Raw genomic sequence first — 26,604 nt, 5'->3', positions numbered from 1 at the left:
AAAAGATACAGAAAGAGGTAATTTCTGAATCAAAAGAGCATGGAGCACGTGATTTATGAGGAGAGGCTGAGAGAACTGGGATTATTTAGTCTGCAGAAGAGAAGAATTGGGGGGGTGGATTTGATGGTTGCTTTCAACTACCGGAAAGGGGGTTCCAAAGAGGATGGATCTAGACTGTTCTCAGTAGTAGCAGATGACAGAACAAGGAGTAATGGTCTCAGTTGCAGTGGGGGAGGTTTAGGTTAGATATTAGAGAAAACTTTTTCATAAGGAGGGTGGTGAAGCACTGGAATGGGTTACCTAGGGAGGTGGTAGAATCCCCTTCCTTAGAGGTTTTTAAGGTCAGGCTTGACAAAGCCCTGGCTAGGATGATTTAGTAGAGGATTGGTCCTACTTTGAGCAGGAGGTTGGACTAGATGACCTTCTGAGGTCCCTTCCAACCCTGATATTCTATGATTCTAAGTGGTGGTGACCCAGAAATTTCATATTTGCATTGAATTCTATAATATTCATGCAATCAACAGCATCAACAATTCCCAGGGAGATTCAGTTAAAGGAAGACGCACATTTACCATTACTTGGGGACAAGTGCTGTGAAGAATCAACAAAAAAGTTCTTTGGCAGGCACTTAGTCTTCTTTATGGTCCCCAAAGGTTATAGAGGTACCTGAGCAGTGCTAGACCTAAAACAACAAACAAATGTGTTTCTGGATGGAAATATTAGACTAGCTTAATAGCTATTCCATCAGGAGAGTTCTGGATCTAAAGGAATCTTATCTTCATAAGCAAATAAGCTTTGCCAATCAGAGAGATGAGCTTTGTTAGCAGTAGAGATGATGGGGGAAAGATTATGGGGTTTTTTTCCATGAAAAATTTCTACAAAAATGAAGACTGTTTTTGTCCTCATCTTGTTTTTTTCTAATTTTGTGGGTAGGTTCATAGAAAGATTGATTGATTGAAAACTACAAAAAATTTTCTGATGACCTCCAATCTCCCAAAACAAAACCAGACATTTTTTATGGAAATTTCACTTTGGATTAAAAAGGTTTTCCACAGAAAATTTTCAACTAATTTTACTTACTAGTCAAATCTATTCCATCTGGTGTAACAAGATTATTCTGTTAGGATGTCCCTGAATTCTTGCTGTGTTCTCATTGAAAGTTCCTGTTGTAGATTAGAACATAGGGGGAAAATGCAGGTGACATTATATCTCTAAAACTATCGCTAAACACACCAGGTGATGCATAGGAAGTGCATTAAAACCACTCTTATGAAACCATGTGTCATAAACAGATAGTTAAAGGTTAATGTCTCTTTTACCTGTAAAGGGTTAAGAAGCTCAGTGAACCTGGCTGATACCTGACCAGAGGACCAATAGCGGGACAAGATACTTTCAAATCTTGGTGGAGGGAAGTCTTTGTTTGTGCTTTTTGTTTTGTTCATTGTTCGCTCTTGGGATTGAGAGGGACAAGACGTACACCCAGGCTTTCCCAATCTTTCTGAATCAGTCTTTCATGTTTCAAAATAGTAAGTAATAGCCAGGCAAGGTGGATTAGTCTTATGTTTGTTTTCGTAACTTGTAAATGTGTCTTTTTGCTGGAAGGATTTTTACCTCTATTTGCTGTAACTTTGAATCTCAGGCTGGGGGGAGGGGGATCCCTCTAGTCTATATGAATCTGAGTACCCTGTAAAGCATTTTCCATCCTGATTTTACCTTTTCTTTCTTTAATTAAAAGCTTTTTAAAAAAAAACCTGATTGATTTTTCCTTGTTTTAAAATCCAAGGAATTGAGTCTGAACTCACCAGGGATTGGTGGGGGAAAAGGAGGGGGAAGGTTAATTCCTCTTCGTTTTAAGATCCAAGGAGTTTGGGTCTTGGGTTCCCCAGGGAAGGTTTTGGGGGAACAGAAAGTGTGCCAGACACAGACGTCTGGCTGGTGGCTGCTTGCCAGATCTAAGCTAGGAATTAAGCTTAGAAGGGTCCATGCAGGTCCCCCACATTTGTACTCTAAAGTTCAAAGTGGATTAAAACCTTGACACCATGTGGTACCATTCTAGTGCTGAGTGTCTTTTAAACCTCAAGATACAATAGGCTGGAATGTTCTTATTATTAGTTTAACTTGACTGAAAATACACAATTGTGCCTTGGGGACAGGTTTAATTTTAAGCAGACAGATACATTTAAAAGATGTGTGGAAACAAACAAAAAAAAATAAAGTTAGAATTAATCACCCACACTAGCTATCTTCCCCATCACCTGGAAATTTCAGATGGCAGATGGTATTAATACTTGCCCAGCTTTGCTGCTGCTTCATCATCATCATCATCATCTCTTTTGTCTGTGGCTTGTTTCCTTCTCTTATATTCCTGCCATATCTTTGAGAACTGCCTTAGTCTGCTGTCCATGGCATTTTTGATTTAGAAGCTTTTTTACAGTGTAATATTTTCATCCCTCTGATGCTTTGAGGAAGGCATGACCTGAGTGCAGAATGAGTGCAGGAGCTCTCCATTGTTGTTTGTCTATAAAACTGATTGAAATTTGTTATTGAAAAGTAGTTGTGACAAAAAATGGCTTTTCATTTGAGAGACTTGTTCACGGAAATTTATTTTCAACAATGTTTTTTTGAGATTTTTAATGAAAAATTGGAAATTGAAAACTGATGAAATCTTTAAAAGTTTTACCAAAAAACTGTTTTAAAAAAAACTGAAAATGTTCAGGTTTTGTTTTTTCATTGGAAAAAAAAAACAAACAAAATATTTTCATGGGAAACTTTTTTCTGAAAACAAAAAAATGGAAATTTCTCACAGAAAATAGCTATTTTTCAATCAGCTCTAGTCGTTTGTATTATGAGAGCTCCTAGCAGCCCCCATTGGGTTTGAGGGCCCATTGTGCTAGGCCAGGGGTGCTCAAACTTCATTGCACCGTGATCCCCTTCTGACAACAAGAATTACTACACGATCCCAGGATGGGGGGCAGAAGGCTGAAGCCGCCTGAGCCCCGTTGCCCCGGACGAGGGAGCCAAAGCCCAAGGGCTTCAGCCTCAGGATTGGGGCCTGTAACCTGAGCCCGCCATCCAGGACTGAAGCCTGTGGGCTTCAGCTTTGGCCCTGGGTGGTGAGGCTTCCACCCCAACAAGTTTAAGCCAGCTCTGATGACCTCATTAAAAAATGGGGTCCTGACCCACAGTTTGAGAACTGCTGTGCTAGGCAATATACAAACATATGTAGGAGACTGTCCCTGCCCCATGAGGATTTATAATCCGAGCTATGACCGTTTTCTGTGTAGATTTAGGCATATTCTACTTGGTAGTTTTGTCAGGATGGATTGACTAATGTCTGTAAAGCAACAGGGAGTGCTATATAAATATCAAATATTTTATTAAGTGATACTGAAATCAGGGCGTGTTTAAACACCGTGGCCAAAATAGGAGATACCATGTCCAATCAGTGGGAGTAAAATACTAAACACCTGTAAATGTGTTTTAAATTTAAAATAAAACATTGAAAGGTGATTTCAGTAATTGCTGATATGTGTCTTTCCATCTGCTTCTCAAATGTTAGTATTTGGTGTTGAGTAATATCTGCCTGAAAAAGACCAGAGATTTCAGGCAAGATGAGGCATGTCCCATGCTATAAATCAGATTCACTTGACAAGAATTCAGAACAGTCCTGAAAAGATACGCTTTGAGAGTGTATTTCCTTACTCTACAATTGCAGTTGTCATTGTCTTTTAAACCCAAGTGCTAGAAATTAGTTGGTGTTGACAGAAATCCAGACAAGCTATAATGTAGTTGATTTAGTCTCTTATTTTATTCCAATTAGTGGCAATGTCTTTGTAGTTTGTATTCTTTCTGATTTCCTCCAGTGTTCTTAAGGTGGAGAGTGAAATTTCTTTTTTACTTTGGGTTAATGATTAAGTTGAAAGCCAACACCAGGTCCTCCATATCCTAAAATTGTAGAGACCACTGACATACATCACTGTACTGCAGTGTTACTGTTGTAATTCATCTTGAACAACATATTTGAAGGTTGGACTACATGTAATCGTTGCACTATTAAAACATTAATGTCTTTGCAGAGTATCCCAGTTTATTAATTTAGTGGTGCATTAAGCCTCTGTTTTTAAGAGTCGGGAGATTACATCACATGACTTGGTCGGTATCTAATACAAAACTGCATGATTAATGCTGAGGCTTTTAATTTCACTCAGCCTAGGCAGAAATCTTGTTCTATGTTCTGGTCTCTGGAGGAAAATATATCCAGAACCACTGAATCCTTAACGATAACAGGCCCATGAGTATGTGACACATTTCTGAAGTCAGAGATATTGCTAGGCCAATTTGCAAAAGGGAATCCCTCTCTCCCCTATCCCCAAAAAAAAGTGGGGTGGGGAGAACTTTAAAGAAGATTGAGAATGAGAACTTTTTTTTCAATTGAAAATTGTATTCACTGTGGGCTCTACTCACTACTGAAACCAATGCGAATTCACCAGAGTGCAAAACTGAGTTAAAGACCTCAGCGTTGAGCTCAGTGCTAGAATAAAGATCTTTGCATTCAGCTCAGTGTAAGAGTAAGATCCTTGGGACTTGGCTCTGTCTTAAAGCTGATAAATCCCCTATCTTATTTACATCAAATAGAAACCCTTGGTATGTTGACAAAATAAGCCAAAGAATGTACACAAACAAGACTAAGAAAAATCTCCCAATATATCTGAGCTATAAGCAATCTGAAGTACAAATTCATATACCAATACAATTCATTTGTGTCCTTTCTAGAATTTGTAAGGCAGTCATCTTTTCTACGCTGATCAGCCCTAATCTTTTTAGTCTTTCCTCATATGGAAGTTATTTCATACCCTTGATCATTTTTGTTATGATCTGAACCTTTTCCAGGTCCACTATCTCTTTTTGTAAGACAAAATGACCAGAACTAGCCAGTATTCAAGGGTTTGGACACGCCATGGATTTATATAGACTCAACTCCCTGTACACATGCTGGCTTGGATTTTTCATTAGGACACAACCTCTTCCCCACCTGAGTCCAGTTTTTGCTTTGAGGCCCTGACCTGCAATTGAGCACCCTCCACCTACACTGAGGATAAGGCATTGAAGGAGACACTCAGCACCTTGTAAAAGGGGGCCCTTGAAACCGTACCTACTTTGTATGTAAAAAAATAAAAATGAAAGAAGCAAGATTAATTCCATTTTATTTGAAAACAAAGTTTAATGATGTTTTGTGTGTTGGAGAAAAACTCAGTTCTCGCTTTTTTGTTTGGGTGCAGCAGAGTCAGATACTTTATTCTGTTTAGCAGCTACAACAGGGAGAGAGTGCACTAGGACATAGGGTCTCCCCTTCCTAGAGAGGTCTCTCAACAGGTAAACAATTACAGCAGCATTTATACTTTTGTTACAGACAATAATAAGTAACAGCTTCATTTTGTTTATACATAGGTCATCCTGATATCTTGTTTTTCTCACTTGAGATGCCAGTCTACATATTGTATTATCTACACAAGGTCGAAATTTTTCACACAGTTCTTTTCCACTCGCTTCACACAATCCTTGCTTCTACAAATCTCGCGTTATTAGGGTTACAGTTAGCCTAACTCTTGCTAACAGAAACTGTCATGCATTAAGATCCCCTACAAATCCCTGTCAGTTGTTTCTGTACTTCCACACTCCCCCCTTTTGTACTTCTAGTACAACAGATATTTTCAAATCTCTATTTGCATTAAGCCGTGGATTTCTGATTCTACATCAGATGTTTCAACCTTAGGGGTTTTCGTTGGATATAATGACAATGCATGCTTAGCATGGACATGAAAGGTATTACTATTATGTCTTTTACAACAACAATAACAATCCTAAACTAACTAAACAACAATACAAGCAATAACATTCCCATAGCAATAATATGATGTACAGTTTTGGTCAAAAAGCACAATATATCATACTTAGTACATAAAGTAGACACTCGAAAAGAATGCCTTTCATACAGCTTATAAACTTGATATAGATTTTGAAGCATATGAATTTGCCCTTGTATTTCTGAGATTCTTTGAACCTCTGGTAACAGTGAAAGCAAATTTTGAAATCATTCAGGTACTAAGCTGGTCCAATTAAAGGGTATCTGGAAACTAAGGGCTACTTGCAAAATTCTATCTGTAGGCCAATAAACAATATGATTGCCTGCAGTGGTAATGAGATTAAAATGTATATCTTGCAATGTGGTGGTTTTAACATATACACAGCTATCATTAGCTTGAAAAAGTAGGTATCCTGTCAGGATAGTTCCTTGTCCTCTAGCCTCCCAGCAAACATTATCATAAACAGTGACAACTTCCCCTGGCTTCAGTTTATGGATACACTGAAGCTGTAGGGGTTCTAACAGCCAAAATGTTCATTGACTCCCTATTCCTATCCAAAATGTCAGGTGTTATTATAGGGGCACTGACTATAAATTAGTTAGATATACCAGGTGTTCTAATTTCCCAGATGTCACGGTGAATAATCCAGTCCCACATGCATCCTCCCCATGGACCCGTCAGTATTTGGTATGTGGGAGCCCACACCCCCCAACCGGTCCATATGCTTGGAAGGAGCACTGTGAATGTCCACACTTCTACTCAGAAAGTGTCCAAATATGTCTCCATGACCACAGATCAGATGGTACTCCTGATGTGTCTGTAAGTGCAGTGGGCGAAGTCTGGTGCTCAAGATCATTCCGAATGGCCATCAGCTGGCCATTCAGGAAATCCTGCATTTCAAACATATTAGTGATTAGATCCCACTGCAATGCCTTCCCAGCCTCAGTGATATTCAATACCATCTCTGTCAGTAACTTCTGGGTCATTGAACTACGGGGAGAAATGACATGTAACTCACCAACTCCAGCCTGTACTTGGGTTAGCTGAGCTCCAGAAATAAGGCTAGTGGCCTTTTCTAGTTGGCCCAATTTCTCATCATTTTCTTGGCTTTTAAGAATATTCCAAACAGCTGCTGCACTATTGACCCCATCCCATAGGGATCCGATCAAATCCCTCTTCTTCCAGAGGAAATAACCCAGGTCCTCTGTTGCGCTAATCTAATGGCAGCCCCTTGTGAGCAATTTGGGTATGTAGAGGTGATCTGGAAACTGGATAAGGGCAATGTAAATTTGACGGTCCCTAGTGTTTTATTAATCACAATCCATTGATATCCTAATACATCTCTCTTTGGTGTAGTACTATATCACATCTGTTATTTAACTATTCTCAGGTACTTTCAAAAGGCATTGACATTAATAGCATAGGAGGGGGTGTATTGCAATAAGGTACAGGTTACATTATTAGTCACTGGAATAATTTCAATACAGGTAAAATTTCCAGTGGCAGAACAAACTCTTTGGGTATTTGTTTAATTAATCACTAATTGGGTGACCAAATAACAATAAGGGCTTCTTTCATGTAACACAGTACAAATTCCAGGAATAGCCGTCATATCTACTTCACTGTGGAACCCATCAATTTCAATTACAGATTCTTGGGGTTTATTTGTAGTGATATCATAGATTTTTATTTCCACAGATCCATTTATTCTCCACTCAATTGTGTGCTTATATGGGATATCCTGAACTTTAAACGTATTTTTTCTTTTTTCCAAACAATCTTTAAATAATTCACTAAAGTGTGAAGACCTTGGCCATTGGTATATAGCATTATCTATATTTGGATGTATTAAACAGGTAATAGTGTAATGGAGGAGATGGCAGAGGTAGTGGCAACAAGGTGCCTTTGGTATTTGTTATTTAAAATCCAATTAGGAAGCGCTATGCATGCTGAAGGATTTATCAGGAACACAAGGGCGCAGCCTGTAGAATAAACCCCAAAATCCAATCAATACCACATTCCCAAGCATGGGTCCCACAAATTTCTTCCTGCCAGAGTATATTTATTTGTTTCTTCACCAGGGTCAGTTCTTAATGTCCTTTCTAGTCAGGAATTCATGGACTTTGGCAATTTCAGTGGAGTGAGTGTTCCTTCTTCTTTCCCGAAACAGTCGTGGTTCTGCATCCTACAGGGGAGAGGTTACCAGCACATCACCCTGTAATGGTTTTGCTTCTTCTAAAAAAATTCAAAGGCACAGTAGGTCTGTCAGTGGACAAGGAAGATGTTACTAGCACTTCACCTTGTCCTCTTTCCCTGCTGTCCAGAAGGCACAGCAGAGCTAGAAGGAGGAATAGGCTAATCATCAGTAGGAGAATCCTCCCGAGGTGAAGAAGTCTTTTTGCAGTGAGAATCATGGGTCCAAGCAGTCAGTCTTTGGCACTTCACAGTGGTGTTGGTAGTCAGCAGGACTTAATAAGGGCCTTTCGAGCATGGAGCCAAAGCAGTCTTTCATTGGTGGACCTTTACATAGATCCAGTCTCCTGGTCTCAAAGAGTGGCAGGGCTGCTAGGGTCTTTGGGTAGCGCATCTTTACCTGTGAGAAAAAAAACCTAACACATTTCATTAGTGCCTGGCAGTGTTTTGCAGATCTCACAGCTGTTTGGGCACATTCAAGCCCCCCGCCCCCTTTTCTTGGTTGTCAGCCAAGTCTTAACTGTGAGCAGTGTCCTTGAATGGGGCCAGTGTCTTATCTTTAGACTGAGCATACTAGCTATTTTTTTTCTCTTTCCCAGTTAATTCATTCTGTTCTTTTTCCTTCTTCCCTTCTTGGCTTCTTTTAACCTGCAAAGGAAACTTCCACTCTTCACTCTTACACTTTTTCCCAACAACGAACACATAAACATTGCCATTATACAGTACATCAGTCTTATTATTCAATGTATGCCACATATACCCTTCCACTAAAATAACTTTATTACAGAGCTTTGGAGCAACAAGCCGGGACAAGCACACCCACTTTGAGGAGTTCACTCAATACACCCTCTGGTGTCCAATAGCTTCCCAACACCCCCAGCCCTCTGGCTAGAAATCTGAGGTAGCCAGAAGGATCCCATGGACAATATGGGGAGTGGGTTAACTTTTCATGTCCTTGCTTCCAAAGACTGTTGGTATGCAAATATTAATAACAATTTTTTTAATTAACAATCTGGCCAATGAAGTTTCTTTTTCTTACTTAAGCAAATGTGTTAGACTTTAGTATATCACATTTTCCTGATTTATCCAAACATTTTGTATTCCAAGTTGAGCAAAACAAGCATCTACATTCCAATCCAACATCTCTGCCTGATTCCAAACCAGACCATCCCATGAAAACACTAAACATTACAATTCTGGCCACGAGACAAACACCACAAGACAGAACATAGAACACAAAACATAATTCCTATTGTGCCAGTAAATGCATGGTACGTTGAATGCTGTTATGCTGGCATCAGTTTTCTCTGATTATCTGAAAGACAAAAAAAACAGATCTACCCCGTCTGGGCAGTCAATCATCACTTAAAATATACAAATACCCTTGTTGATTTCAGGCAAAACAGAGGAATTACCCCATATTTTCTTGTATTTGTTTCATAGGCAGCCCAGGTTTCAGTGGCTTCTACCTTATCAGTTAGATAATTTGCATTAATACAGATGCTTTCTGACTTGCTTCTGGATCCAAAGCTATTCACAGCTTAAAGATTCTTACCTTAAAAGGGACATAATTAACTTTACCAGAATTTTGATGGCTTTTTACTTTTAACTCCTGCTTTCAAACACTGAAAGAAAACATCATTATTTACAGTGCCCCTTAGAGCCTAATAAGATTTCAATTACATAGCACTGTATACATTTCTTTAGCTAATTCGACTAAATTGTTCATAGCCAAATAATTCCAATCTAATAATTTCTTTGCCTGAATTTATTTACAAACATTTCAAAGACACCAAGAACTTTCCTCTTTAGCATTCCTTTCTGAACACCGGGTAAAGGCCATTTATTTAACATGTAATCCGAAGGGCTATCCTTAGAGGGTTTCTGCTGAGACCCACCCATCCCCTTTTTTGGCACTCAGAGAATTAAACAGAAAGAAGGAGGGAATAATGGTCTAATCCAAAAAATCCAAGCCAGCAATCTCTCTTACACTGACTGCTACAGGGGACAGAACAGAAGGATCTTAATACGACCTCAGGGCTTCCTCGCACATTATGGCTTCCACCCTGAGGAATTACGAACAAGAAGCTCAGTTCCGCGCACAGACCTAGCACCCAAAGGTATAAGACAGAAATACAGTAACCAGGTAAACAGAATATAACCAGAACCCTATTATTTCCTTATCCTATTAGGGCTCACCATTAATAATGCAGTCCTCAACATATAACACCAACAGTACCAAGCAAAGCAAACCTAAAATAACAAGGGTAAAACAAATAAATGGTGTAAATTCTGCAGGGCTCCCCCTTCTCAATTGCTCACCAAACTGTGACAAATTTCTGTTACCAATCTATTCCCTGTGTCAGGTGATCAGGCTGACACTACAGGATCACTGGGGGAAGATAAAGAAAACACACCATATAACTGAATTTTAAAGCTTCATTAATAAAATAATAGAACAACGGAGAATGTTGGGAATGCTCCCACATCACTCAGGAAAAACATTAATGCCCCAAGCCCTGAGCCATTTTCATACTCTCACATGTCCAGACTGGCCACTTCTGTGTATAACGTTCAGAGAAGGGGGAGAGGTGGACGGGAGATTATCCTGTATACAGCTTGTCCAGAATTTCCAACATGCTTCCACTCTTGGAAGGGCTGTTCTTTTACGCTCTGGAATCTCCTGCGGTGTCTCTTTCAGAGATTCCAGTCCAGGTCGGCTGCCTCTGGCTTCTTCGATGTCACCAAGCCACACCGGCTCCGAGGTCACAAAGGCACACTGTTGGAGCTCACTGGACAGTTAAACTTTGCAAATGTAATCTCAGTTCTGTAATTTGTATTGCCTTTGGTTTGCCTCTGTCTATATTTTTATTCACAGCCAGCTGGAGCTGAAAGCAGTTTTTCTTTGTACTTAGCATGGTCTGCATTGATTCTTGACCTTGAACACAGAGCAACTTTCTCTATCTCTGGCCCAAGCTGAATTTCAAATTAACCCGTTCCTTTCCTCAATAGACAAATTGCTCACACTATGTCAGAGCCTTTTTTTTTGGTGATTAAAAGCTCCTGTTAGATGTATGATCTTATCTAGTTTGAAGGTACCTTCTCGTGGGCATTTTTTAGATGGATTTTCACACGTTTAAAGATTCCAATTCTCGAAATACCTGCAGGTTTTAGGACTATTACGTACGTACATGAAATATGCTGGGGTATCCTTAGGGGTTGAGGTGGAATGTTTAGACTGTCCCCCACCCATTTTACCACACACACACAGAGGGAGGATGCCCTGTCCCCGCTAGCAGCACATAAACTCAGGATCTCTCCCTACAGGGTACTCACAGGAGAGGCTAACGAGGATGGCCACGACCCTCCAAGATCTCCCTTCAGCAAAGAGCGTCGGCTAGTCTCAGGAGACGGCGCTGCTTACTCTGATTGTATCCAGTGAAATGATCAGACTGTCAGTAGCCCACATGGAAAGGAAAGCGGGAGGGAAGATGGGTTCACACACTCCTAGACCCAGGTAGCTTCCTTGCCGGACAATGCCAGGCCGAGTTAGCCCACCGTGGGTCAGACCTTCTAAGATCCTCTAGTTACCAGGCTTGCGTTAGAGTAGTCCTGGTCACGAGCTTTCGCTTCACAGAGTACTCTGAGCGTCTTCCGGTAATAGTCATTCACACTGGTGTACACACACACCCACACACCAAGGCCTTTATTTCCATATACTGCAATGCATCTGTACCTTACATCAGGACCCAATACCGTGAGGTGGTATAACAACCCCTCTTGAGGTGGTAAAAACCCCTCAGCACCGGTGCATATCTAATGCATTTCCCTATGCATTATCTTCGGTACGTCCAGACTACCCCGCCGTATCGGCGGGTTAAAATCGATTGCTCGGGGATCGATATATCGCGTCTAATCTAGACGCGATATATCGATCCCCGAGCGCGCTTATTTCGATTCCGGAACTCCATCAACCCCAACGAAGTTCCGGAATCGACACGGAGAGCCGCGGACATCGATCCCGCGCCGTCTGGATGGGTCAGTAATTCGATCTTAGATATTCGACTTCAGCTACGTTATTCACGTAGCTGAACTTGCGTATCTAAGATCGATTTTCCCCCCCTAGTCTGGACGAGCCCCTTGTTGGCCAACTAAGCAGTTGCCCAGTACTGCTATAAACGAACCTTGTTGGGGCCTTTCCCCAATACCACTCTGCATCTGATCTTGCTGCACAGTCAATAAGTTCAGATGGCGTGAGCCCAACAGAGACAGAAGGCCCCACGGACAGTCGTCCTCCGACACCCCAATAGAGATTTCGAAAGGTCTCATACCTCTCTTGTGGCACCATGGGGTTCGAAGGGGAACGATCCATAGCAGCCATCTGTGGGTCCGTTGGCGTTGCCATCACGGACGAGCCCCCAAATTGTCGGAGAAAAACTCTGTTCTCACTTTTTTGCTTGGGTGAAGCAGAGTCAGATACTTTATTCTGTTTAGCAGCTACAACAGAGAGAGAGCGCACTAGGACATAGGGTCTCCCCTTCCTGGAGAGGTCTCTCAACAGGTAAACAATTACAGCAAGCCTTTATACTTTTGTTACAGACGATAATAAGCAACAGCTTCATTTTGTTTATACATAGGTCATCCTGATATCTTGTTTTTCTCACTTAAGAGATGCCAGTCTACATATTGTATTATCTACACAAGGTTGAAAATCAACTTTTCACACAGTTCTTTTCCACTCGCCTCACACAATCCTTGCTTCTACAAATCTCGCGTTATTAGGGTTACAGTTAGCCTAACTCTTGCTAACAGAAACTGTCATGCATTAAGATCCCCTACAAATCCCTGTCAGTTCTTTCTGTACTTCCACATGTGTAACCATTTGCAAGGTGGATGGCAACGTCATGATAGTTTCACATATGTTCTGTCACAATGTTGCCACATAAGATATTACAGGATGATTTCATGCTGGAACCGTTACCAACCATCTCTGTTGAGTGCTGAAAACACTTGCTAATTTTGGACTTTGGAAGCCCTAACTTTGCAAAGCAGAAGTTAAAGATATCAAGTTTGGCTGTATCAAAATGAAAACAGAGCAGAACATACAATTCTGTGACTCTTGTAAAAGCCTCACATTCCTGCCCTGCTTCCCAATGAATAATCTTTTACCGAGAAAAAAGTTGTACAGTGAGGCACATCCTGAGAGCTGAGAGCTGTTTATCACTTCCATTCAAGTTAATGGGAGTTACTGGTGCTCAGCACCACTTAGGATTTAGGCTAATATATTTAGCTAAAATGTATTGATGCCCAGCCCCGCAACTTTTACGCATACCAGTAATTACCAGTCCTGTAACATTTACTTATACAAATAGTTGCATTGACTTCAATGGGAATAACCAGTTAATTGTAGGATCATGGGCTCAGTTATGTTTTGTTTTTTTTATCTTTGGGGTCCTGTGAAATTCCTTGCTGTATTTTCTGGGTGCCCATAGACACTTTGCTGATTTTCTGCAGAACAAGTTGGCAATGGCTGCCACTCTATGAATGCCAACAATTTGTGAGTGTTCACTATATTTTGCATCTGCAAGATTTTATATAAACAGACTGCCTTAAAATAAAAAGCTTCAGTAATGATTTTATAAATGAAATAGTGTAGATGTTAGATGTACACAGTGTGTTGCTAGTAGAAGGAATTTGTTTAATGTAAAGACAAGTGATTAAAATTAAAAATCAAAAAACCTTGAAAGTTCACATGCAAATCTAAGGGGACATTTTGTAACAGAAATAATTAGCTTGGCCTCATCCTGGGGTGATATTATCTGTGTCTAATTGTTTTTATGAAGAAAGTGCAGTAATCTAAAATTCTAAGTGATAACGTAGTGGTTGTAGGAGTAAAAAATAATTACATATATGAAGCTTAAAAACATCCCAGCCCAATGCTGCTAGAAAGGATAAAGATAAACATTGTCACTTTTCTATTAGACATATAATAGGCCTTATTTGTCATTCAGCTGAGCTCAAAAATAGATCAGCTGCCAGAGAGAGCAAGGAGATGAGCATACACCTTGTGAGCTGTCTGCAGCAGATCAATGTATATTTTTAAAATAATAATAATGACCCCTTTAACAGGAATGGTTTAGACAAAAGCGCAGCTGCTTCATTGGTGATGACCTTGTGTGCGTGAGGATGAATGCTCTAGTTTGCTCTTTTCATTTGCCTATGTAAATGCAATATCATATTTCCATAAACACTATAAAATTCTTGTACTAAATGGCAGTTTACTGTTAAAATCTGCACAGTAGAGTTGTTTATTGTAAGGTTTAGTTTGAGCAAAGGCTGCTGTGTATAATCGGAGCACTAAAAGCCAAATTGTGGCTGCTCTGGAATTTTGCATGTAGGGAGCCTTTTATCACCCCCTCCTCCAGCCCACTAACCGTAATGCGACAGGCTGCAGTCCTTGCATGCAATGACTAGCACTGCCAGCAGCATTGCAAATCCCAATAGGGGCATGTTTGGCTGGGTTGGAAATGTAGCTGGTGTCCATTTCCTTTGCACCTTGGCTAGTGCTGGAAGGCCAGTGCTTGAAGAAGGGCAGTGCACACTAACACTTGGAACAACAGCCGCCACTTCAGACTACATTCTTCCTAGTGCCAACGGAGGTATTAAGAACATAGGAATTGCCATATGGGGTCAGATCTATCTAGTCCAGCATCCTGTCCTCAACAGTGGGCAGTGTCAGATGTTTGAAGAAGAATCCCTGCAGTTGACAATTATGGGATAACCTGCTCCCAGGGAAAGCTTCTTCCTAAGCCACCTTAGTTGGAAGCTGGCTTATGATGCACAGGTTAAGTACTGGGTTTGTTTGCATTAATGTTAACGACTGTAGCCACCTGTTTGCTTTACCCATGATTAATGAGTCCAGTCACTGCCACTGGGGTGCTGTGCTCCTGTCTCACCAAAACACCACAGGCTTCGAAGCATAATTGAGCCCTTTCCATGCACACATTAATCGTATTTGCACGTTGTCCCAGAGTGGCAAATCAACCCGGGTGTATCAATGTAAGATACTGGAGATAGAGCTGAATTATTGTTGGAGATCATTGTAAGTATACGTGAGGATGAGGCCTACCTGTTTAAATTCAGATAAAACGCAGACCAGGAGCTGGCTTCAGGTTGATGCCCTTATGCACATTCGATTCCCTCCACAGGCACAAGAGACCATATGTATAGCAGAGCCATGGTGGTTCTAGTGCTTGGGGAGGCAGGCTGTGGAGCAGCCATGCATGGGAACTCTTTTTGTGCTGAGGGCAGTGCTGCCTATGCAGATCCACTGGCTAACATCACTCTGTGGGCTCTGTAACAGCTGTGCTGGTTTCCTGCACCTGGCATGTGTGAGCAGAATTTCTTCTCTCCCAAGCTGTGCAATACCCATTTATTTAAGATTTGTACCCCAGTCAAGTCTGGCCTGTTATAAGGATTTTTTTTTCCATACAAACATATTACAAGTGAAAGGAATAAGCAATGCATTACAAAAGCTGGGAGCTTTCTATTATTAGGAAACATTTTTTAAATCTTGGCTCAATGGCTCATATAGTGAACTTATGGGATGTCATGGGATAACACGGAAGGTCCTCTTATGGATTGGTAACTGGTTAAAAGATAGGAAACAAAGGGTAGGAATAAATGGTCAGTTTTCAGAACGGAGAGAGGTAAATAGTGGTGTCCCCAGGGATCTGTACTGGGTCTAGTCCTATTCAACATATTAATAAATCATCTGGAAAAAGGGGTAAACAGTGAGGTGGCAAAATTTACAGAAGATACAAAACTACTCAAGATAGTTAAGTCCCAGGCAGACTGTGGAGAGCTACAAAAGAATCTCTCAAAACTGAGTGACTGGGCAACAAAATGGCAGATGAAATTCAATGTTGATAAATGCAAAGTAATGCACATTGGAAAACATAATCTCAACCATACATATAAAATGACGGGATTTAAATTAGCTGTTAGCACTCAAGAAAGAGATCTTGGAGTCATTGTGGATAGTTCTCTGAAAACATTCAGTCAACGTGGAGCGGCAGTCAAAAAAGCGAACAGAGTGTTGGGAATCATTAAGAAGGGGACAGATAAGAAGACAGAAAATATCATATTGCCTCTATATAAATCCATAATACGCCCACATCTTGAATACTGCTTGCAGATGTAGTCTCCCCATCTCAAAAAAGACATATTGGAATTGGAAAAGGTTCAGAAAAGGGCAACAAAAATTATGAGGGGTATGGCATGGCTGCCGTATGAGGAGAGATTAATAAGATGGGGACTTTTCAGCTTGGAAAAGAGACGACTAAGGCAGATATGATAGAGGTTTATAAAATCATGACTGGTGTGGAAAAAGTAAATAAAGAAGTGTTATTTACTTCTTCCCATAACACTAGGATTAGGGGTCACGAGATGGAATTAATAGGCAGCAAGTTTAAAACAAACAAAAGGAAGTATTTTTTCACACAACACACACACAACCTGTGGAACTCCTTGCCAGAGGATGTTATGAAGGCCAAGACTATAAAAGGGTTCAAAAAAGAACTAGATAAGTTCATGGAGAATAGGTCCATCAATGGCTAATAGCCAGGATGGACAGGGATGGTGTCCTCAGCCTCTGTTTGCCAGAAGCTGGGAATGGGCAACAGAGGATGGATCACTTGATGATTACCTGTTCTGCTCATTCCCTGTGAAGCACCTGGCATTGGACACTGTTGGAAGGCAGGATATTGGGCTAGATGGACCTTTGGTCTGACCCAGTATGGCCATTCTTATGTTCTCAATATGTAAGGCTGTGGAGGGTTTTAACCAGTTTACAAAAGCTATTGTTTGTTTGTTTTTTCACGGAAATTTTGGACCACTCAAGTACATGAAAATAACAATAAACTTAAGAAAATCCAAAACACTATATTAAGTAGATATTTATGTTAATAATAAATTAGGTTACGTATAAATGCAAGACTGTCTGTTAAAGTAAGGCAATGTAGTAGAAAATACACACATGAACATGCATTTATGTACATCAGTGCTCAAGTCCTAAATAAAGAAGTGCTGAAACTCTCTGGACCTGGCTCCCTGCTCTGGAAGGAGATATGGCCACTTGGTAACCTGATCAGACCTGGGAGACCCCCCCAGACCTCACTCCCTGCTCTGGAAAACTGTGAAATTAATTTTTTGCATGGATTTTCACCCTTTTTTTATTTTTGTAATAAACATTGATAATTTCCTGGAAAATTTTAAACAAAATAAAAACCAAAAATGAAGGCCTTTTTAATAAGGCATGAGTCGATGTGTAACATAAATTATCAGGAACCCAGAGAACATAGTGTAGAGAGCAGGAGAAATGTAATTAATCATGTCCTGATACCCAGATAGAAAACCATGCTTATAAATGGTTCAGGCCAGAGAAAACAATGGAACAAAGAGTTAAAGCTGCCACTTTGGGTTTGATTCACCCCTGGGTGATGTTGGCTGCAGGCACAGGACCCCTGTGGTCAAAGTCCACTTGGAAGAGGGAGTTGTGGCAATGTAGCGCCCTCGCACACACCTCTACCCCACACCACAGATTGCAGACTGGGTAGTGTTTACTGGAGGATGTGGTAACTCAGTGCAGCCCTCAGGCAGACTCGAAACAGCGGGCCTAACAGCAGAAATGAACGCTGCTTCGCCCCCACTGGAACTGCTCAACAGGGGAGCATGGTGACGAAAATATCGCCTGCTGTCTAAAGGTGAATCACTAATGAAGGGAGATGCATTTGATACCTGTTAACTTGCATTCTCCCCTTTAGTTTATCCTAATAATAAACAAACACAATGGTGTATGTCGGTGACAGGGATTAAAGTATCACCAGCAGAGAGAGATTGGGAGGGGATGGTAGGATGAAGGGAGTCAAGAGCCTGGAAGCCCCAGCTGTGCCAGGAGTCTGAGCATTTGGGAACTGGTGCTTACTGGCTCCCTGTCAGCCTGCCTGATGGAATTTCATTTTGAAATGATCGAAATGAACCATTTTGGTTTTTAATTTTTTTTTAAATTCTCGTTTGCAGAGAATTTTAAAATGTCTGGTATTCATTCCAAACTGGAATAAAGCAAAAGTCTGAAATTCTTCATGAAACAATTGCTGTTCTCTATATGGCTCTGTAGAATATCGCAGTTCGTGTTTTGTTTTATTTAGGACTTGCAGTTTTCAGCACATGGAGATTAAGGGCCTGATATTTCCTTTCATTCACACCAGTATAAATCCAAGTCAGTCAAGTTACACAAGGGTAAAAACATTGGAGGTGAGAGGAGAATCGGGCTGTAACCTTATAATTTTTTGAAAATAAATAGTAAAGTGAATGCTTGCTCTTCTGCAGGCACACGGTGACTTGCAAAGCACAAGCTCATGCATTACTAACATATCCCCATTTAAATGCAGATTTTTTGCTCTTTACACAGGACTTCAGGGAAATCCTCTCCAGGTAAATTGTAATAGGATAGCAAATTGTAATTCAATATTTCACGTTAACGTATGTTTCAGCTTATTGATCTTCATTTTCTATCACTTTTAATGCAACATTTGCCTAGGGGGAAAGAGAGAGGATTGCATGCATTTTAATAAGGCTTGTAATTAATTATTAATTATTTCTGATATTCCACATATCTATGCCACTAGAGGCATTGTGCTTGTACCCTGGCGCCTATTTTCAATAATGGAAACTGGCAAGGTGTGACCTTACATATTGCAGGAAGTATTTGAGACTCAGAACTGGGAAGAGGAGGAAGGAGAAAGGGAGGCAGACACTTCACCATAACAACTTTTCTGGTCACAAGGGTACTGGCCTCTTCAACTTCTGGGTCAAAGTAAGGCCCCAATTCTTTGGTGGCAGCTACAGGATCAGGGCTAAATGTTGTGGACCTGATTCATTAAACGACTGAAAAGAGAGTTGGGGGTCAGTTTGGCTCTTTGTACTCCCAACATTTAATTTCCCCACTAAACCTGCCCCTTTCCCCATTTGGACAATACTGATTTGCATCGATAACTGCTAATGTTGGGAGAGGTCTGTCATTGTAATCTCTGTTCTCTGTTTGTACAGTACTTAGCACAGAAGGATCCCCGTCTGTAACTGGAGGTCCGAGGTGCTATGGTAATACTAATAATTATCTTCAGAAACTTCACTGCTGCCACCACCCCAAAATTTCATTTCTTATCTAATGCTATTTATTTATGCAATTAACTAGTTTGGAGAATACTGTGTTCAATTAACCCTTTAAGATGAATTTCAGGATTCCCTTGTGCCAGGTAACAGAATGGCTCTCCGCTTAATGGCTGGCAGGCTTGGGGTTAGCCAACTGTGAGTACTAAAGGAGGCACACCTTGAGAAAGTAGCTGATTCCCTATAAAAAGCAGCAGGGGATGGAGGTGGTTCTAGAAATAGAAAACTGTGAAGTTATGGTGGGGAGAGGGGTGGCAGCAGCAGCAAAGCAAGATTAGCTCTTACAGAGACTTTGAGTTATGTCAAGCTCTGAGAAAGAGAGCTAGTAACCCGCCAACTAAGGGGAAAGAGACATTGAGCTGGTGTTCAGGCCTGAAAGGCCAGCGTGTGCTTGAAGACTGAATAAATTGGACCCCCTTGGGACTGTTTTTATTTCCTTTGGACTTTTGAGTTTAAGGAACTATGGCCAGGTCCACACTACAGCGTTAAATCGATTTAAACAGCGTTAAATCGATTTAACGCTGTACTCGTCCACACTACAAGGCACTTAAAATCGATTTTAAGGGGTCTTAAAATCGATTTCTGTACTCCAGCTAAACGAAAGGAGTAACCCTAAAATCGATATTACTAAATCGATTTAGGGTTAGTATGGATGGAAATCGAAGTTATTGGTCCCATTCTTTTACTGAGCTACCCAGAGTGCACCTCTCCGGAAATCGATGGTAGCCTAGGACCATGGACGCACACCACCGAAGTAATGTGCCCTAGTATGGACGCGTAAAATCGATTTTATAAAATCTGTTTTATAAAATCGATTTTATTAATTTCGATTTTACTCTGTAGTGTGGACGTGGCCTCTGTGAAGGAAACAACGGTGGTGGAGCACTGCAGAGCTACCTCTAGTGAAAAGGGGGCACTCAGGGGGTGGCCAGCTCCAATTCATGCCATATCCAATGGTGTATTCAGGTGAAATGCTTCCTTGTGCAGAGGGCTATGCATCCTTTATTTCCCATTCATGATATTTTAAGGATTTAAGTGAGTTGTAAGAGGTGCATAGGCCTATGCAGGCCCCTCCAAGCAGGAATGAATCTCATCTTTACACAATACTACTTATGACACATGGGAACCATGAAAGTAACCTTAAAGGGTTATTCATATTAAAATATGAATACATACAATTATTAAAACGTATACGATATTTGAAATCCCATTCTTTGGATCAGGGACTGCCATTTACTCTTTGTTTTTATAGTGCTTAACACAATTAAGCTGTATTGTGGCTGAGGGTTATAATTTAATAATAATAAAAAAAACCAACTCAATTGTTTTAATTGTTCTGATGTTGCAGATGAATGTCCAGTCTGCAGTGCTGTGGAACCACAGAAAACAAGTGGCTTGGCAGCAGAATTTAGGTCTAGCTTGCAGCATTGCCAGTTCAACGCATTCATAAATCACGAGTAAGGCCCCAGTACCTCATGAGATTAGATTAAAATCATAAGGATTTTAAAAATAAATGTTCTGTTCTTTTTATTTGCCTTCCAGTTTCTGAAACTTTACAGTGGCCTTGGGTCACATTTTCAAGCTTTTCTGGGCAGCCATGAGGGTTAACAACTTGTTTACTGGGTTTTTTGGTTTAAATAAAGGCTGAGATTATCACCTAAACACATGTCCCTGGGGACTGGGGCTTTACGAAGAGCACCAAATATCACAAGACCTGCAATGAAATCATGTGTTGCCAACACTGAGTTTATCACAGATTATGTGAGGCTTTGTTTATAATTTGATCATTAGAGGTTAAAATATACCAAAGAATATGTACATATGTAGTAATGATCTCCATGTAATAAATTATATGTATCATGCCCCTTCAAAATTCTCATCTATCATGAGCCCCACTAATCCATCTCTTTCTACATTATTGCCAGCATTCCAAATATCTGGCTGTCATATCATATAAAAACCACGAGAGAACTGTTTCCTTCTCCCTCCCCAAATATTGACTTCCCCCCCAAATGACAAGGCAATATTCCAGAGACAGGCTGTGATTCATCAAGGCTAGAAATGGGAGTTTTTTATCAGTGGAAAAGGTATACATTTAAAAAAGATCCCCACTTTTCCGAAGGCAAATTAGCATTTGCTTTTAGCCCTGGAAGGTCTTGTGATGTCACACATTAAAAGCAAGGCATCACAGATGGCAGAGTTCCTTTTAGGTAATTTTTACAGTTTGAAAATATATGTTATACTGTCTTTCCCTTGGAAGCCTGGACAATTAGACTCATGGTATTAGAGTAGCTTGGCTTTACAGATGGAGGGATATGAAAAAATAATACAGCAATTAGAGGTAGGACTTGTCAGAAGAAATTCAGCAGAACGGTTTTCCATCAGAAAATTCAGTTCCATCTGAATTGAAACACTTTGCAAAATTTGTTTCATTTTCACCAAAATTCCAATTCTGAGGGGGGAACAGGAGGAAAAGAACTTCCAAGATCAAAATAAGATGTTTCAACATTATTGGATATAAACTTTTGATTTTTCCTTTTGAAATGACTTTCATTATACATTTTCTTATTCTGTATTATAATTATAAGGTAAAGTCAAAATAAAAAAAGCAATTTTTCTGTTCTGAAACTGAATGAAAACAGATTTTGAAATCTCAAAATCCCCTCAAAAATATAACTTCTGTTCTCTGCCTAGGTCTATATGGAGGTATAAATAGCAGTAATGGGATGGCACTTAAAAAAGGAAAATTTTAATTAGAGTGAATAGCAGAAAAAACTTCCTGAAAAGAATAGATGAGCCATTACTTGGGACTTTTCAAGCTAGATTTGATACAACATAAGAAAATGGACTATGTTGAATAATCTTGCATTGGCCAGGGAATGAGGATCAGATATTAACAAATAGAGCTTTACTGTTTCTATTTTCTGATACTTTGAGAATATGATAACTTAGCATATGATGTTGTAACACAAACATTAAGATGTAATAAATTTTCTCTGCAAGACTAACAGTTAAACATAGAAGCTGCATTAGTTCTATTACCTTTGCCAGCTCAACTCTACTTCGCCACACATTACTGCTCATTTGCTGTCTTAAAAATGTGCTTTCTTAATTACACTAGTTGAAATGTTGGCTGGGTGTGAAAGCAAATCATTTGAACTTTTCCATTTGAACTGTGTGAATCAATAAAGTGTTGTTTATATCCTTTTGCATATTCACCTCTATTTCCATCCTTGCAAAGAAGAAAATCCTGTGTAGATGAAGATAAAAAGCTCCCCCTATTGGATAGAAAGGAAGTTATACGGACAATCTTTCTTTTAACTTATGTTTGTAGTGTTGTCGCTGTGTTGGTCCCAGGGATATTAGAGAGACTTGTCCCTCTTTTAACGTACTTCATTTTTAATATTTTATTCCTGAAGATTTACTGCTTCCAATTTTGTTTTATTATGCTGACAGGTTCTTAATGCTTGGTTTGTTACTGAGCCTTTATTTCATACTTGGAGATGAAACAATAGGAATCATGTTTAAAATATTAAGGAAGGTGCAATAAATACTACTATTAAACCATCAGATTTCTAGAGGAAAAGTCCTGGGCTGAACAACAGATAGGTTGTTTAGGGGTGGGCGGTGTTTTTCCCTGAAGCTGCAATGTACAATCTGTGTACTATATTCAAAGATGACAAAATTAAATGTCTGTGAGACAGTGTAAAGAAATTCTATGACATTTCAGATTGTAAACAGCTTTTGCGAGCTGACTGTATATTATAAATGTTTAACTTGATCATCAGTTTTTAGCATGAAAATTCAGAAATGCAGAGTTGCTTTTAAGGAAATAAGATCAACTGCAAAGCTTGCAAAACAAAGCATGCAAGCTATTTTAAGGCTTTCTCCAGAGGAAAGCATTTTCCATAGGCCTCTCTGACTAGACAGCTGCAGAGGCTGCTCTCTCTTATGATGGAGTAGTTCTCCCATTGTCTGCAATCTAATGAAAATGCCTAGCTGTTATACAGAGCTTTTCATCAGTGGGTATCAAAGCACTTTCAAAGGTCAGTACGATTATCCCCATTTTACAGATGGAGAAACTGAGGCCCAGAGATGTGAATTACTTGCCCAAATTCATCCAACAGGTCAGTGGCAGAGTTGCATATAAACCCCAAGTCTCTCCTACATGTCTGTCCAGTGCTCTAACACTAGCCAGCCATTACGTAGTCAGCCGACACTAACTCATAGACTTTAAGGTCAGACGGAACCATTATGATCATCTAGTCTGACCTTCTGCACAATGCAGGCCACAGAATCTCACCCACCCACTCCTGTAACAAACCCCTAACCCAGTGGTCCCCAACGCGGTGCCTGCGGGCGCCATGGCACCCACGGGGGCATCTTAATGCGCCCGCGTCCTGGCCCCCGGGAAAGCACCTGCCGAAATGCCGCCGAATTTCAGCGACATTTCGGCAGGGACCCTCTCAGTGATGACGCTTGTCGCCAACAAGTGATGTCATCGAGAGGCATCGCCCCCGAATTTCGGCGGGGATGCCTCTCGATGACACCGCTTGTCGATGGCAAGCGGCGTCATCGAGAGGCATCACTGCCGAAATGCCACCAAAATTCAGCGGCATTTCGGCGGGTGCTCCACCGCTGCAGTGGTCCTTCGTCTGGCACCCACTAGACGAAAAGGTTTGAAACCAGTGCCCTAACCTATGTCTGAGTTATCGAAGTTCTCAAATTGTGGTTTGAAGACCTCAAGGTGCAGAGAATCCTCCAGCAAGTGACCCGTGCCCCATGCTGCAGAGGAAGACTTAAAACCTTCAAGGCCTCTGCCAATCTGCCCTGGAGGAAAATTGCTTCCCGACCCCAAATATGGCAATCATTCTTCTGGCCTTTATCGAAGAATAACTGTAGCATGAGTCTTATTAGGGGTAACTCTGCACCACTGTGTGTACACAGAATTTGCGTCCTCTGCAGATTTCTTTGCTTCCCTGCAGAACAAATGACTTCTGACGGGGAAACAAAGGGAAGCCGTAAGAGCAGTCATGTTGTTTTGGGTGCCTGGAGCAGCTGTTGGAGAGGTAAATCACGGGGGAGAGGGGAGGAGAGGAGGGCGAATCAACGGCTGGTGGCTCCTACCCTGTGCCAGGCTCAGCTGCTAGTCCCGGCTGGGCTTGAGGAAGACAGGACTTCCTCTTGCCCTGTAAGGAACAGCTGGGGCTGGGTCAGACCCACACCCAGAAACCTCTTCTGGCTGCAGGAAGGTCCATACTGCATTGCTTCTCAGCCATGGGAGAGGGGTCACTGTACAGGGAGCTGCACCACTGTCCACCCAACTCTTGTGCATCTGGACCTCTCATACCGAAACCCCCCCCACCGAGCCTGGCCCCCTGCACCAGGAATGTCCTCACCAAGACTACCACACTCAACCCCTTACTGTGCCGTCCTTTACCCCCTGCACCCAGAGCCCCTGGGCAAGCTCCATCCCCGCCCCTACACTCAGACCCCTCAGCTGAGCCCCAACCCCCTACATCTACAGCCAGACCACCTTCCACTGAGCCCCCTCCACTCAAACCCCCACCCAGCAAGCCCCACCACCTTGTACCTGGACCACCCTAATGAGCACTCAGACAGACACTTACCCACTGAGCCTCAACCACCTGCACCCAGACCCCCCACCCACCCAACCCCAGCAAGCCCCACTCCCTTAGCACTCAGATCCCACTGCTGAGCCCCTGATACCCAGACCCCCCCCCAACGAACCCCATTCCCTCCTTACCCAGACCCCCCGCTGAGTGCCAACCACCTTCACCTACATGCCCTTGCAGAGTCCCATTGCCCCTGCACCCGGAATCCCCTTGATGAACCCCTGTGCATCCAGAGGCCCCCGCTGCACTCAGACCCCCTCGCACCCAGTTTGCCCCACATAGAATCCTCTCAGTCCATATCTGGATTCCCCACACTAAGTCCATCCACACTTGGATCCTGCCAGGCTGAGCCTGTCTGCCCACACTTAGTACGCCTGGTGCAGAGGAGCAGGGCCCCAGGTAGTTTCTGGGGTGGGCTTGGCCCTTGCACTGTGTCAGGGTCAGGTGCAGTCTCACCGCTGAGTCCATATCCTGGGGGAGCTGCAAGGTGATTGCCCACCTCTATGGAGCCTTCACATTTCTTCATTGCCAAAATTTGCATAATTTTAAAGTATTATGTGCAGACTTTTTTTTTTTTGGTGCAGAATTTTCAATTTTTTGGCTCAGAATTCCCTCAGGAGTAGTTTTTGTCTGATACAGCCCTCCTGGAACTATAACCTGTGGTGTTCTTCGAGTGCTTGCTCATGTCGATTCCATTCTAGGTGTGCGTGCACCCACATGTGCACTCGTCAGAGATTTTTGCATTAGCTGTATCCATAGGGTCGGCTGTGATGCCCCTTTGAATGCTGCACTCAGGTGCTTTTATATCAGGCGCTGCTGACCCTACGCCCTCTCAGTTCCTTCTTACCATCCATGGGAGTTAGTCAGAATGCCTTTCCTTACATTGCAAGGGCTAGAGGTTTTTCATCTACTGACTTCGCGCCTTAGGGCCTTGTCAATAGTTTGTCTATAGTAGTTAGTGTTAAGTTTAGTTAGTAGTTAGCAGTTAGGGTCCCAGAGGGGACTTCTCCCCAGGTGGGGCATGTCCCAGGCTCAAGTGTTTATGCCTTGCATGGACTGCAGCAGGCCTATGCCTCAAGTACTTGGGGGAACCACACATTACAGAGAAGTGCCGAATTTGTAAAAACTTCCTGCTCCGCATGCAAAAGGAGCAGGATATTCGGCTACAGGCACTCCTCATGGAGTTCACCCTGCATCCAGCCTCCGTGCAGCCCTGCCAGGACTCACCAAGTACACAGTGCACTCCCATCACTGGTGCCCAAACAGAAGACGAGAAAGTATAGCTCCCTGGCACCAGGCAAAAAGGGCCATGGGTCATCGGGCAAGGGACCCGCTATGGGCTGCCCGGTCACTCCCGAGCTGCACGCTCGTACCTCTCCAGCTGGGGTCCTTAGCCCCATGAAAGGTCCACCACCAACTCCCAGGAGCAGCATGGGACCTAACACCTTTACAGCACCGACACCTTCACAGGCTCCCCCAGCGCCAAGCCCAGGCCTCCATCTGCACCGCCAGTGCAGCACGTGCCTCAGGAACCAGAAAAGGCTCCCCGCAAGGGCAAGCCAGCTGCTAAGACTACTCAGGGAGCCGTGGTTTGCCGCCAATCCCCCAAGATGAAGCAGTGCTCTCCACCACCGCACCGCAGATCACTGGAGTCACAGCCCCGACTCTCTGGGGCTCGCCCT

At 41.9% G+C, this 26,604-nt stretch overlaps 1 protein-coding gene across 2 annotated transcripts in view; it reads left to right on the top strand.

Moving 5' to 3' along the window:
* The window catches only part of TPK1 (thiamin pyrophosphokinase 1), a 497,034-nt gene that overhangs the window by 462,961 nt on the left and 7,469 nt on the right, over positions 1-26,604 (top strand). Inside the window, exon 9 of one of the 2 annotated variants that reach the window (XM_050937809.1) lies at positions 1,328-1,524. The exons of the other annotated variant lie outside the window; for it this stretch is intronic. Coding sequence (XP_050793766.1) covers positions 1,328-1,362 — 35 coding nt within the window. The 3' untranslated portion in view covers positions 1,363-1,524. Of the gene's footprint in view, positions 1-1,327; positions 1,525-26,604 lie in introns of those variants that run through there. 2 annotated transcript variants of the gene reach the window in all.

The sequence above is a fragment of the Gopherus flavomarginatus genome, chromosome 2 (genome assembly GCF_025201925.1).
Source record: "Gopherus flavomarginatus isolate rGopFla2 chromosome 2, rGopFla2.mat.asm, whole genome shotgun sequence".
Classification (NCBI taxonomy): Eukaryota; Metazoa; Chordata; order Testudines; family Testudinidae; genus Gopherus; species Gopherus flavomarginatus.
Note: the sequence above shows the minus strand (reverse complement) of the source record. Positions and strands in the feature narration are given on the sequence as shown.